Genomic DNA, 15,513 nt, shown 5'->3' with positions numbered 1-15,513 from the left:
TTCAGTCAGTAAAAAATTTAACTTTTAAATGAAAATAAAATCAATACTTCAAAAGTACTTCCTCAGCTAAAATATTGGTGCATTAACAATGTAAATAGTCTTTTTCTCTTGTTTAGTTAAAGATGGTCTTTGACACTATTAAAGTCTTACTATTTCATACAGTAGACTTTTCAAATTAAACAAGTTAAATTAATAAACAATATTATTGAATTGTTTAAATTAATTTAATTTATATTACAGAAATATGTGATTTTGTGAGCTCATTACTTTAAAAGACTTTCATCATTTCTATCTTCAAATCAATGTTTCTCTGTTGACGTGAATATAAATACTGTCTCTCAGCCAAGCCTTGAGTTAGACTTTGTGGAAACTCAGGAGATCTTAGTGAACTGGACAGTCTTCAAATATGTAATCCATAATTTTACACCAGTCCACAAGGAAATATTTATTCTGACTTTGCCACAGCTGTCCGTTGATACCCAGTCCAGGAGGTGTGTTTCTCCAGCTGGTTTTGGATCATTGCCATGTTGTGGCAGAGTGTGACATCTCTGATGTGATGGATCTCTGCATTTGTGCTGAATTCCCATAAGCTCAGTCGAATCAGTCTGGTTTACTAAACGACACATGGATCTCCCAACAAACTGGACTGCGGTCTGATTGACTGACTGATTGAAAGTTTGACAGAGTATTCTTCATTGATTGGCTGACCTGTGTTGTTGCAGGTGGAGGAGGAGCAGATGCTGGAGATGTGGGTGAAGGAGGAGACATCCGCAACACGGACCAGTGTCCTGGAGAAGTGGACCCGGCTGCAGGGCATGCCTCAGCATCAGGCCATGCTTAAATATATGAGTATTATCAAGGAGTGGCCTGGATATGGATCTACTCTGTTTGATGTGGAGGTGAGAAAATATTAGAGGAAATGATGGATTTTAGAGGGGTGCACGGTGGCAGAGCGGCTACAGCTCCTGCCTCCCAATAAGGAGATCGTGGGTTCGTGGGGTTCGATTCCTGGACCGGACCAACATCACACAATCTCTCTGGGTGGAGTCTGCATGTCCTCCCCGTGTTACCGTGGGTTCTCTCCGGGTTCTCCGGCTTCCTCCCACCGTCCAAAGACATGCATGTGTAGGTTAATTGATAACTCTAAATTGCCCGTATTGAATGAATGTGTGAGTGAATGGTTGTCTGTCCTTGTCTGTGTCTGTGTTCGCCCTGCGACGAGTTGGCCACTGTCCAGGGTGTGCCCTGCCTAAGGCCCGAAGTCACTGGGATAGGCTCCAGTCACCCGCGACCCCCTAACGGGGACCAAGCGGTAGAAAATGGATGGATGGATGGATGGATGGATTTTAGAGATTTGTGCACGAGTAACCTCTTCTTTTGCCTGCTTCTCTTTTGTCTCTGTAGTGTAAAGAGGGTGGTTTCCCTCATGATCTGTGGCTGAGTGTGAGTGCTGACAACGTGTCAGTGTATAAACGAGGTGAACCTAAGCCACTGGAGACCTTCCAGTACGAACACATCACCTTCTTTGGGGCTTCACAGTCCTGCACCTACAAGATCATTGTGGATGAGAGGGAGATGTTCTTTGAGACGCCACTGGTGAGAGCTCTTAACTTACCTTTTATTTCTTTTCTTTTTCATTTCATTTTTTTCTTCATCCCTTTGGGGGCTGCAACTAAGGATTATTTTCATTATTTTCATCATCGATTCAATGTTTGGTCTATAAAATGTTGGAAAACAGATTTTCTTTTTTGACCTGACGGAGATCCAACTGGGAATTTTGTCAATTTAAATAAAATTAATAAGTTGGTGGTTGTGAGTCAGAGTGCAGGCGTTACTCTTCTCATCGAAACTGTGAAAAATGCCCATTATTCTTGTTTGTTTTGCCTCGTATTCCTGTTAATGTTTATACCTGTTTGAATTGGAAGTATTTTTTATATTGGGGAGGACTTAGTACTGGCCTGCTTGCCACCCCCCCTACTTAGTTTTATAATTGTATGTTTTTGATCTTGTTTTCTTAAAGGGGCACTCCACTAATTTTACATGTGTTCAGTTCAGTTTACTCATCATACGGAGTATTACAGTACACATCCTGTGAAAACAGTTGTATAATGTCTTCTGTCCCTCTGAAGGGAGTGTTTTAAAGTTTGAAGATGACAACAGGGTTAAAAGATGCTGTTGAGATGCATTATGGGAAGTGTAGGATTCAGGGTTTTTGGAGCATGACTCATACTGGGGACTAAAGCTGCCAGTATGCTTCTTCAGAAGTGCTAGTCCCCCCACACCGTTGCAAAGTGTCGTGCTGACCATTTCTGTAACTTTCCGAAACCTCTATCCATCTCGATCTTCTTTTTTTAATCTCTCTTGTGAGTCCCCCAACTTTATGGAAATGCAACACTAAATTGCTGTATTAACCCTTTAATTGCCAATAAATGATCACTTAATCACACACAAATGCAGCCATGCATATGCACAGCCAGATCAGGACACATACATGTTTTAATCCACTACTTTTCTCTCTCTCTTTAGGTTGGGGAGATCACCAAGATCATGAGGGCCTACATTAACATGATGGTGAAGAAACGCTGCAGCATCATGTCAGTGACCAGCGTCACCAGTTCCTGGGTCAGGTGATTGCCACCAACCAGTCAAAGCCCTCGGGTTTATCCAGTGGCAACCAATGCGTCAGCCCCCTGCATTGGTTGGTTTTGATGGAGGCAGTCGCACCAACCAGCTATTCCTCAAGGTTGAATCAATGGTGGTGGATGATCGTCCATGATCGAACGGGGAAAAGCTAGATAGAAGTGGACAGAAGCCAAATGCACACTCTACTGGCCTGGGTTTCTCTTGGGATAGGGGATAAGGGATCTATTTAGAAATGAGCATGACAAAGAAAAACAACCTGTATTTTGGGACGGTCCTTTCAAATACATAACCCCCCAGTTGTAGTCCTGCATGTAGATGTTCAAGCACACTCCAAACTTCTCTCCACTTTCCTTTCTGGACAAAACTCAGTTAATAACAAGCACAACTTAGCCGCCCAGTCCCAGTCTGTCCCAGGTGGCTCCCTTTCCTCCCCCCAGTGCACTGCCAGAAAGAAGAAAGCCAAACTTTCTCAGTTAAATCTCTTTCTTTCTCACTCCTCCAGTTTCAGAGTCTCTCTCTTTCTCTTCATGTGTTCCCACTCTTGTTGCATCTTTGTTTGGTATTAAGTTATAATGCTGAATTCTTGTTCCTGCTTGCTTTCTCTCTGTTGTACTCTCTCTGTCGTTTGTCTGTGACATCAGCTGTTATTACATCTGTTTGTGACTGAGAAAAAGGACTCGATGATGATTCTTCTTCAGGGGTGCTAAAGGGAAAAGGAGCTCCCTGCCCCAACATAGTGTTCACTTGCTCACTCGTCAGTGCCACCATGTGGCCACAAGAAGAAAACACAGCCAAAGGACGTGGCTTTAGGTATTTCTGAACAATATCTAATAGATATTCTTGAGAAGAAAGAGTAGAGGTTTTGATTTGGAGGCTCTCTGGTCATGTTTAGCTTGACATGGAGAGTCTGTGCATGGTTAACAGCCTCACTTGGCCTTTACAAGGAGAACCGTACCAATCAGAATAGTATAAAACAAAACATTTCCCTATCTATGTCTACACACACTGCATATATCTACTGTATATTCACATACATGTACACTTAAACTGAACCAACATGTATCGTTTTGTACTGTATATCACACATTATAAGAGTTATTATTGAATTTCCAGTGGCCACTGCACTGTACAGTATATAGATGCCATACTTAATGCAATGTGACACCTCTCATGTAAAATACATGCAAGTGAATGGTGTTAATAATGACCACTGTATGTCTGAATATGATGCCAATACTGTACATCATTCACTGGCTGTGCCATTAATGTGACTAACAGAGAAATAAGAATTAATAGTAAAAACACAGACCATTATGAGACTGGCTGCTATGGTGGTCATGTTTTCACAGTGTTTTGATGAGTTTATCATTGTTGTTATCTGTGGGACGCACTCTGCAGCATTAATTGGAGCCATAAAATACTGTATATCCATGTCTGCTCATGCTATTCTCATGTCTTTTCTTTATGAAGCTCAGTGACTTGAACAATAATGCATAAGAGCTCCAGTTTGTCTGTGTTTCCAACCTGTTTCTGAACAAGTGACTTTTATTACTGAAACTACTATTATTACTGTATGCCCCCTGCTATGTCACCACCCTGAAGTTCTGTATCTGGAATGCTGCTGCTGTGTGTGTGTGGGTGTGTGAGTGTATTTATGGTGTAATCCAAAAAGTTAGAAAAGTAAAGGGAAATGAGAAATGAGAAAAGAGAAGTGATTTTACTGAGTGTATTCCTTAGATATAAGACGTATTTATATGACTAACCTTTGCGAAGAATGGTGTTGTGATCGTGAGTTAAGGGGAAAAGCATGGGATTTCAAGGGAGGGTTGTGGGTTATTGATTTCTTATTGAACTGTAAGTAATTGCAAGGTGTGTTTGGGAGGATAATGTATTAAGAATATAATGGAATTTTTCAGTCTCAGTGTAAGAGAAACAGATGAGACACTGTGAGGATATGGGCTCAGAGATGGTTTAATTGTGCACTGGGAATGCTGACACTGCTTTGTGTGTGTATGTGTGTGTGAGTTTTTGGACTGAAAGTGAAGTCACTGTAATGTCAATATCACCTGACTCTGTGGCACTGCAGGGAGATAGCATCCCTCATGTATAACACCTCTGGAGCACAAAAATGTTTCCCCACATCAAATATCCAGGGGCAATACTTAGATAACACGGAAGAATACTGTCTAACATCTAAACACGGTCCAATTCATATCATTTGGTTTAGCTAAATAGTTTCTGTGTCAATAATTATTTCAATATTTGCCCTGTAAACAGTTATGGTTTGCTACTTTTCAGGCCAGATATTTAAGTGAAGTTGAACTTCTTAAAGTGAAATTGTCTGCTGTCTATCTGGAGTGCCACCTGCCAGTGCCAGGATTTTAGAAATACTGAGGTCATGAGTCCAAATGAGTCAATGACACCAAAAATTATTTATATAATTATAATTATATTTTCTTCTTCTTCTTTCTGTTGAGTTATGTTGTTTTTAAGATTTTATTTCCCAACATCGTCTAAATGCTGTTTCAAAGCCTCCCACACATTACCAGGAATAAACCTTTGGCAAGGAAATGGCAAAAACTTTATTTATTTGGCCTGCAAGTATTCAAATTTAAATATATATTTAGTCTAAAAATACTGGAATCAGCCTATTAAAGTATCTAAGTATATGTTTTCCCTTTACTACCTTTTCTAAAATGCCCCAAATTCCTAGAAAAAAATACCAAGGACATGACCTCAGTGTCTTCAATGGTAGCTACGGCCCTGGCTGCATACACACAGCCCATTGGGATCCTGCCTATAGAGTTAGAATAAGCAGAACTCACTCAGGTTCCACTTTGTACTTTTGATTATTTTAGTTTTGGCTAAAATGAGAGGAGAACCAGAGAAAGTAACCCATAAGCCATAATAAACGAGGAACCTAGAGCTGTCTGTTCTAGTTATTCTATATCTATGGTTCTGTCTGTCACTGATATTACACTGAGTAGGAGGAAGTTGCCCCATAGTTGCTGAAATGCGATCAGTTTGCTAAAGAGAACAATGAATTGAATTTAGATTTTGATGTATCTGATCGTAAATCTGTTTCCAAGGGCAACTTCATCACAAAGGGTCCTGTTATCAGCCGCAGGCGGCCAGAGTGGGGCCCATTATTATCTTATGTTATGCTTATTATCATCATTACATAGTAAAACTTATTGTGCTTGTTAAAAAAAAAGAGAAAGAGAGAGAGATGTGTGTTGTTCTTTTTTATTTGTAACTGGCTTTACAAAATTATGCTTTAATAAATTATTGGAATTATTGTCCTCTATTTTATGTTGTCTTTGTGAATTTATTTTGAAACACAAGCCTACAAACAGTGGTGGAAAGTAACTAAGGACATTAAGTACTGTAGCTAAGTACAATTTTAAGGTAGGTCTACCTGTACTTCATTTATATTCCCATGTTATGCTACTTTATACTTCTACTCCGCTACATTTCCGAGGGTAATATTGTACAGTCATACTTTGAGATTTTAGGAAATATGTTTATTTGCTTTCTGGTGGAGAGAAGATCGATACCACTCTCATATCTGTACGTTAAATAAGAAGCTACAGCCAGCAGCCAGTTAGCTTATCTTAGCAAATTGTTGTTTTTACACATTGGTTTTTGTATGGATTAAACAAACCAAGTATAATGTGCTTATTAGTGACCTTTTGAGGTGGATTGTGTCACCTTTGGACAGAGCTAACAGTGTCCCCCGTCTCCATGTTATATTGAAGTTTCTATAAATCCAAAAACCAAAGTGACCGTCACTGTGAGGTTGCCAGGCAACCACCAGAGACTCCAATAAGTTACTGCACCTGGCCAAGAAATAGTCTGGAACATCACTCCACCTGACACCTCAATGTGTGTTTTCACACTTTTTTGTATAGAATAAACAAAGATATATTGTCTCAATTCATGAGTTTTAGAGGTAACGGCAGGTGGACTCTGTTACCTTCAGACAGAGCCAGGCTAGCTATTTCCTCCTGTTTCCAGTCTTTTTGCTAAGCTAAGCTAAATGGCTGCTGGCGGAAGCTTCATATTCAACGGACAAACATAAGAGTGGTATCAGTCTTCTAATCTAACTCTCTGCCAGAGAGTGAGTATTTCCCAAAATGTTGAACTACTCCTTTAATATTTTACACAAAAAACATAATGAGCTTATAAAATACACAAAAACTGCTTGTTTCTTTGGCTTATCACAAAACAAACAGTGTCTGGTTGAGGCCCCTTGTCACTTTGAGATGTTGAGTTGTTAGCAGTTTCTCTAAAGTTCTGCTCTAAACTTCTCAGATGATTTCATTTCAATTACTGTTTGAGGCTGAAGTGATCAAATATTTCACAAAAAAACAGCAAAGATGAGAGAAAAGTAAAAAATGTATATGTAAAATAATTTTTTGTCTTCATTCCTCTCCCATTAACCATCTCACTGTATATAAAGTGTTAAAACTAGCTTCCTACCAACTAAAACAGTAAAAATGCTGCTTACAAATTGATCAGCGACAAACTAATAATGCCATGTATATAGGTCTAATATTGTCATAATAATCCAGTCAAAGGAGCCATTTTTCTAGCTTTCTAAGTACTAGGCTACTTTTATTAGCATACTTGTCTACTTTTAAGTAACATTTTGAATGCAGGATTGTTACTTGTAATGGAGTTACATTGCTCTATTGGTGCTTTTACTTAAGTAAAGTAGCCTATCTGAGCCTATGTTCTTGCGCCACTGCCTGCAAGAAAAAATGCACACACACGCCTTCCCCTCCTTCCCCTCCTTTGTCTTTGGTGCGTAATGAGCGTGCGTCAGGATTCAGCGTTTGGTTCCTTCTCGGCAAGTTCACTTTCGAGTTTCAACTGTCGACTGTCGAGCAGTCAAAACAGTTCCTCTTTCTGCGCTCACACATTCCCCAAATCTAATAACAATAAAATAACATCTGGAGTAATCGGCGTCTAAGTGGCTGGATGATGGATTCACGGATGTTTCTCCCTGCTCTCCTGCTTGTCTTCGGTTTGTCGACAGTTTTGGCCCAGTCTTCCGCACCTGACCAAGGTAAGAGTGCAAATCAGTGACTGTGGTGACTGAGGAATTAATGGCTGCTAAAAATAATCTCTCCCTTTCATTTAATCGTTTTTAGCTGCGTCATTATTTCTTTATTAGGCCCTAGGTACAATGTAAAAGATACTAAATAACTCACCTGATTTAAAGAGACTTTTCTTTGGCCCTGAATTAGCCTACAATAAATGTTCTCTATATAGGACAGAATTGTTTTAGCTCTCTTGTGTCTTACAATTACAAAGATTAATGGGAATAGAATAGGATGTAAAGCAACCAAATAAGTTTATTTGAGCTGTGTTGGTCCTGAATTACACTTCCATTGTTTGTATTTTCTGTTTTAGAGATTATTTATCTTAAAATAATTTAGAAAATCTCAGGTACAGGCTACATTTCATTTTATGAAGCAACACAAAAAAGCAAGATAAACAGTGATTGCATTGATATCATTGTTTTATATCTTTGTGTATTGTTGAAAACTCTTAGGAACAATGAGTCTCTTTTCAGTTCTCAACCCCCCTCAGGACCTAATTGTTTCAGGGTTTAGAAACCAGCAGGAGTAGCTACAAACAAACCTGACACACAAGTTTGTTTACACCTCAGTTTTACAGATTTGTGGCTGTATTTACACAAAACCAGCTTTTGTCCTGTGTAGTCTGCTGATAGTAATATGACTGGTCTGAAGTCTGTGTTTACTGTGCTATGTCTCTATGCAGAATGTCCCAGAAGGATTAGCATTAGTTACAAAAACCATAATGAGCACAAACCTTTAGGCCTCATTTAGTCTGCGTCTCATAATGTTTTCAGCTAATCTCTCCAAGATTAGAGTCACTTGTACTTTCTCTTGTGAGGCAAAATGTTTGCACATCTGTTAACTGAGTTTACTCCCATATTTCCCCCCTGTGGAGGTAATTTCAACTAAACTAACTGACTTTTTTCCCCACAGTGTGTGAGGCGAAGAATGGGACAAACTGTGAGGAATGTCTGAAAAACGTGACGGTAAATTATTGCTGCTGGACTAATTTCATTCTGGGTTTACAGTGTGTGTGTGTTTGTGTGTGTGTGTGTGTGTGTGTGTGCTTGGTGGAAAAAGAAGTATCTTAGGCGGAGGAACTGTAGCCAGTGGCTCCTCCTCCACCTCCACAGCTGTTTGACTGGTTTAGGGAGGAACTGATCTTTCATTACCACTCTCCTCCATTTTCTGCTTTTTGTATATGTGTATCATACAGTGTGTACTACATTTCCCCTGAATACCTCTGGATTCAATGTTTGTTCAAATAATAATGAGGTCATTATATGTTTTGGTATTTTTACAGTGCTTGTGGTGTATCAAAACCAAGTCCTGTGTAACATATCCAGTGCGCACCATCCTGCCACCGCATGCACTCTGCCCACTGAATGATGCACGTTGGGGGCTCTGCTGGAGTAAGAGACACACACACACACACACACACACACACACACACACACACACACACACACACACACACACACACACACACACACAGAGCTTATTTTTATTTTATTTCATTTATTTGCGCAAAAGAAACCCGATGATGATAAAAGATGATATGCATAGACATTCACATATACAATCACACTTTTATCTACACACACTCAGGTATACACAAAAGCTTGTGCAGGAGGAAGCTAAAAACTTAAAGACCTCTCCTAAAAAGTCAAGGCAAGATAAACAAAAATAAATAAAAAAAAAAACTCAAATTAAAAGGCATTTAGGTGAAAAGTAGCTTTACTTAATACTTAATAATACTTTTACTCAATTACTCTTCAAAAAAGCAATTATTAATTAAGCACAGTTTTGAGGTAGGCTACTGGTACGTTATTTGAATGTTTCCATTTTGTGCATCTTTATACTTACTCAGCTACATTCCTCTGATGTAAGGCTGCCAGTAAAGATGTTTTTCATTTTCAATTAATTAATCAATCGTTTGGTCTATTAAATGAATTTTTGGTGTTTTTGCTTGATAAATTAATTACATGATTAATCCATTTAAAAACAAAAATGAATCAACTAATTGTTACTACTACTCTGATGGCTGTAAGATATGTTTACATACATACACTTTATACAGAAAACTTATGATAAGCTCATAAAATCGATACCATGGCTGTAGGAAATAGTTGTTTCTGATTGGCTGGCAGCTGTCTGTAGTTCCATTCCGTTCTACAGTACTACCGCACCAGGTAACCATAGCAACAGCACTTCTTCTTTGTGCTACATTACCAGTTTGCCAATAGTAAGTGGACATAGTACAACACCTCATCCTCAATTTTTGTAAATCAGGACAAACTAGCATGTATTATTGCGGATGTAGCACTTCATAGGGTGATCTTCTATCACAATATATGTAATTTTATATTACAATATCAATGTATATTATGATATAATCCATTTTCCAGGACTGTTTTTGGTTAATCCAGCAAATTAAATTCAAATCAAAGTACTTCTTCACGTTGATTAAAAATCATTTGAAAATCCAATATTGCCACAAAGTAATGCTGCTCATTGATTAGCAACATTGCTCACAATGGTCTAATACAACCAAAGATGTTTAAGGGATAGATTCCACAGTATGAAAGGTATGACTAAATCTCTTGACAATGGACACATTTATATTGTCTCATATGGTCATAATTATATGAATGAATGATAATGTCAGGGAGGAAAGCAAGAAAAGAAAAGAAGAGCGAAGGAGAGGCAGAACATTTATTTTTTCTATCTTGAAGGTCGATCAAGATGTGACTGTGGATTCCTGCGTAACTTTGTCATTGCGCTTCTCTGTCTCCGTCTGTAGTGAACTTCCAGATATTGATAATCACCATGGCAGTGATTGGTGGTATCATCATCATCGCCTTCCTGGTCTGCCTGTTCTGCTGCTGCAATTGTGAGAACTTTGGGTAAGTGTGCAGTGAATATAAACTTTATATATTATCATATTATAAAATATAAACAACACTTTAAAAAAAGAGTCATTTTCCTCCCAAGGTATTTTGCCACATAGAAAGCAATTTTCTGCTGTTGTATATGGCAGCTGTATTTATAGAATATTAATAAAATGAACTTATAAGTATAGGAAAACGCTCAGACATTTCTTATTATGTCTTGTGGCTAAAGGACTATTTACTGTTACTGAAACAAAATAAAAATATACACACTTAATATCAGAATCAGAATCAGAATCAGAAATACTTTATTGATCCCCGTAGGGAAACTCTTTGTTACAGTAGCTCGCCTTTACGTCAGTGCACACAGGAGAAAGCGATATTATACACTATAAACAGGTCAGAAATAAATAAATTAAGTAACATGTTGGTATAAGTATAAGATAAACTAAGTGTCGAGTACCAAGTGGGTTTACTGGTAGATGGTGAAGTACAGTATAAATACAATGTCACTAATTATGTAATAAATAATAGTAAAAGCGGAGGTGCATGTACTGTCGAGAGTAATTGAGGTATATCCGTAACAATAAATAAGAAAAACTAACAAGGGAAAACTAATATTGCACTTGAGGAGTAAACAGAATATTGCACAACAACAATGGAATAACAATAACACACTTGTTATTTTTAAATACTGACTCTTCTTGAAAGTGTATTTGATGTGAATTATTCCAAAATCACACATTTCATGAGAAGTAGAACTGTATCTACAGTAAATGTTTTAACTGTGGTTAATCTGGTTCCTGGGTTTTGCATGTTAACCCCGATCCCATCTCTCCCACTCCACCCCTTTCCTTTATGTTTCTATAAATACCTGTCTTACCCTTTGAGATAACGCATTTACAGAACATCACATGTGCATGCAGCAGGTTGCTCTTAGTGGTTTGTGAAGTTGACTCCTGACAAGAAGAAACTACAAGAAAAAATAAAATCACCTAGTCAACAGAGGTAGCACACAGCTACTTTAGTCCGTAAAATAGGGACGATGGTACCTCCAGGGTGGCTAGTTGGAAAGAAGTTTGTTTGATGATGAGATCTGTGGCCTCAAGGTCTCCAAGTTTTTCTTTTTATATAGAAAAAGTTACATTTAGGTTTCATTTTACAGATAGTTATGTTTAGGTATAAGTCTAAAAATGGCTATGGTTATGTGTTAGGTTAGAAATGGTTAGATTTAGGTACATGCTTATTGTCATAGATGGTTTAACCATGGGTTTGGTGAGGTATATGGCCAGAGTAAGAACTTACTGTAGGATGACTTCCTTTGTCATGTGACTTTCTTCATATTTGTCCTCTTAGTCTCTGTCTGGAACTAAATTCATTACAAGGTGATGTCATGTGATCAGGATCAGTTTGTACTATGTGGGGAAATTTCAGTCTAATCATGTGAAGATAATATGGCCACAAGCTGTAGATTTCTGTCAGCTCTGGTGTGGTTACTTTAAGGTGTCTACACTCAAAACACGCACAAACACACACTGTGTACTTTCCGGTGACCTATCTAACCATAACCTAACTTTGGTCTTGTATTTGTGTGTCAGATCCAAAAGGTTCGAGGCCAAGATGCAGAAACAGGCCAATAAGATGAAAACCAAGCAGGAAGAAAGGTGAGAAATAATGTTCTGTGAATGGACATTGAGTGTGTAACACAGTTTCAAGGCTGACCTGGTTTGTTCTTTTTTGATTGTATATGATATATCTACGTATATATCTATAGTTTACCAGTAGCTCTCCTGTGCAAAAAGATGCTTCAAGAGACAGTATCCGTCTCCACAAGTAACCTCAGATGCACAAGGTGGACTTGAATTTGCATTGAGTCTAAATCTGAACTAGCCTGGTGGCAGACCTGCTGCCCATGTCTTAAAACAGCAATTCAGTCAGACTATCAGGCTTCATCTAGACTCCCAACTGGCCATTTGAGCAAAACTGACTGCAAGAACACAATCCGACCCCTCTCTCCACCGCTACGGCCTTTTCCAAGCTCTCCCATCATGCAAGATTCACCAGCACCAGTGCGACACGACACAGCTGTAAACAATAATGACTGACTCACTATAGGTGGACTGTGAGTGCTTGTCCAATATTACTGTGTGCAAATTAGTTTGCAGTGATTTATAATATTAGTTTGCACGTAATACAGTAGATGTATTCATATATATATATATATATGTATATATGTATGTATATATATATATATATATATATGTATATATATATATATATATATATATATATATATATATATATATATATATATATATATATATATATATATATATATATATATATATATATATATATATATATATATATATATATATATATGTATATATATATATATATATATATATATATATATATATATGTATATATATATATATATATATATATATATATATATATATATATATATATATATATATATATATATATATATATATATATATATATATATATATATATATATATATATATATGTATGTATGTATGTATGTATGTATATATATATATATATATATATATATATATATATATATATATATATATATATATGTGTATATATATATATATATATATATATGTATATATATATATATATATATATATATATATATATATATATATATATATATATATATATATATATATATATATATATATATATATATATATATATATATATATATATATATATATATATATATATATATATATATATATATATATATATATATATATATATATATATATGTATATATATAGTAAAGACAGTTTAATACAATAGCTGAATAACTATAACTAGAAGTCCATAATAGGCTTTTCTGCAGATGGGGTATACATTTGAACATTTCCCCTGTATTATTGCTTTTGGGTAGTCTCTTAATAGTCTCAGTGTGTATGTTTGTCTCGTTGCATTGTTGGTCATGATCCATATCAGTGTGCTTCATAGCACAACACAAAAGCAACACCAATCAGGGAAAAATGCACACGTCAAACTGTTACCAGCCCAAACCGGTTTGTGGCGACATGACTTTTGGGAGTGTTTGCTAGTGTGAAAAATATTAATCATGAAGTCATTGTGTGGCTCAGAAGACAATGTTTTGTCTTTACAGGAAGGCAGAGATGAAACAGAGACATGAGGAAATCAGGAATAAATATGGTGAGCTCTCATTTGCTGGCACACTTTTTCATCTCCCTCTCTCTCTCTTTCTCTTTCATACACATGTGCATATACTACATAGTTCAGATATGACTTTCCTTTGAAAGAAAAGCTTTTTTGCTAAGAGTTAGATGAGAAGAATGATACTACTTTCCTGTTTGTACAGTAAATACAAAGCTACTGCCAGCAGCCGGTTAGCTTAGCATAGCACAAAGACTGGAAACAGCTAGCCTGGGTCTCTGTCCAAAGGTAACAAAGTCTACCTCCCAGCACCTCTAAAGCTCATGAATTAAGATGTTGCATCTTATTTATTTAATGAGCACAGACTATTTCTTGCCCAGGTGCAGTAACCTCCTGTAGTCTCCGCTGGTTTCCTGGCAACCTCACAGTGACCGTCAAACGCGTCGTTTTTACACACTGATGTTTGGATTTATACATACGCAATATAACGCATTAATTAACATGCTGTTAGGCAGATTTTGTTACCTTCAGACAGAGTCAGGCTAGCTGTTTCCCTTTGTTTCCAGTCTTTGTGCTAAGCTAAGCTAAATGGCTGCTGGTGGTAGCTTCATATTTAACTGACAGACATGAGAGTGGTATCGATCCTCTCATCTAACTCTAAACAAGAAAATACACGTATTCCCCAAAATCTCTATTTTTTTTTTTAAATCAATGCATGAATTTACCGACTGTTTTATGTTTCTCCAGGTCTAAGTGGGCAAAATCAGTACTCCAAATTTGCATGAGATGATCTGTGAACTGAGATTCACCCCATGACCCTTCTGTTTTTCACTGAACTCTGATCTCTCGCACAACAGACATCAACAACCTGGCTTGTGGTTGTGAGAGTAGACATAACCTACGAATTAATGTAAACTATAATTAAGACAATTTCAGAAAAGTGACAGTAGTTTTGTACAGGCAGTCTCTGGCTTCATCCAGCCAATGGACAGGAATGTTGTGTTCAATGTGATGACCCAAGAGGCTGTAACCAAAGGCTAGAATAGACACATGTAGCAGTAATGTTCTTCCAGACTATAGTAGTCTATCCTGTGGCCCCTATAGCATCAGTTTACTTATACTATTTATTAGGTTATGTCTTAAGTTTATTTGGACAGAATGAAAAGAATCCAGTTTGGTTACTGAACAAATATTTCCTTTTGCTTAAGAAAATCGGTTGCATCTGCAAATTACCAAATTTTGTCTGTTTTGCTCCATTGGGTTGCTGCTGATTTAGAGATATACATAGAAATTTTTGTATTTTGTGTGATTTATTTTGGTTTCGAACTGACTCAGTCCTATTCTGAAATGTACTTGTTGGAGGCCATTTGTATTGTGTTACTGCTGCATGTTTCACTGACAGGAATGATTTTTTTAACGTATTAGGTTTGGAAATACAGTATGTTCATATGTTAAGTCAAAATTCTTCACCCTTGCACTCTGAATTTATAACGTAATCATTAACTTAAGTTGAATGTTTTGATCCTTAAATTGGATTAAAGTCTGCCTAACTCTAGCCTGGATATCATGTAAAGACACATAACCTTAATAAAAGCCTTTGGACTGATAATTAATTAATTCCTTCAGTGGCACTGGACTTTTATTGTTTGTGTTTTGCCTGCATTGTGCTTTTATTAAAACCACAATTTTGTCATATATTTTGTGCCTGAGTTAT

At 37.0% G+C, this 15,513-nt stretch overlaps 2 protein-coding genes across 5 annotated transcripts in view; both read left to right on the top strand.

Moving 5' to 3' along the window:
- The window catches only part of myo10l1 (myosin X, like 1), a 56,076-nt gene extending 50,126 nt beyond the window's left edge, over positions 1-5,950 (top strand). For all 4 annotated transcript variants that reach the window (XM_044167259.1, XM_044167258.1, XM_044167261.1 and 1 more), the window contains exons 41-43: positions 723-899; positions 1,405-1,596; positions 2,527-5,950. In XM_044167259.1, the coding sequence (XP_044023194.1) occupies positions 723-899; positions 1,405-1,596; positions 2,527-2,631 (474 nt within the window). In that variant the 3' untranslated portion in view covers positions 2,632-5,950. The remainder of the gene's footprint in view (positions 1-722; positions 900-1,404; positions 1,597-2,526) is intronic.
- Positions 5,951-7,428: 1,478 nt separating this feature from the next.
- pttg1ipa (PTTG1 interacting protein a) lies at positions 7,429-15,494 on the top strand. The gene is made up of 7 exons (XM_044167255.1): positions 7,429-7,714; positions 8,664-8,716; positions 9,034-9,142; positions 10,534-10,636; positions 12,220-12,285; positions 13,792-13,838; positions 14,547-15,494. Exons 1-7 carry the CDS (start codon positions 7,627-7,629, stop codon positions 14,582-14,584), a joined length of 504 nt encoding a protein of 167 aa, XP_044023190.1. The 5' UTR covers positions 7,429-7,626; the 3' UTR covers positions 14,585-15,494.
- Positions 15,495-15,513: the final 19 nt, after the last annotated feature.

This window comes from Siniperca chuatsi, linkage group LG15 (genome assembly GCF_020085105.1).
Source record: "Siniperca chuatsi isolate FFG_IHB_CAS linkage group LG15, ASM2008510v1, whole genome shotgun sequence".
Taxonomy (NCBI): Eukaryota; Metazoa; Chordata; class Actinopteri; order Centrarchiformes; family Sinipercidae; genus Siniperca; species Siniperca chuatsi.
This window is presented reverse-complemented; position numbering and strand designations above follow the sequence as displayed.

What these genes read in the sequence shown, in the direction of transcription:
- pttg1ipa (XM_044167255.1), top strand. Translation starts at nt 7,627, where the DNA reads ATGATGGATTCACGGATGTTTCTCCCTGCTCTCCTGCTTGTCTTCGGT. An exon ending in TGCAATTGTGAGAACTTTGG is followed by an intron (nt 10,637 to 12,219) that starts GTAAGTGTGCAG and finishes TTTGTGTGTCAG; the next exon opens with ATCCAAAAGGTTCGAGGCCA. An exon ending in GGAAATCAGGAATAAATATG is followed by an intron (nt 13,839 to 14,546) that starts GTGAGCTCTCAT and finishes ATGTTTCTCCAG; the next exon opens with GTCTAAGTGGGCAAAATCAG.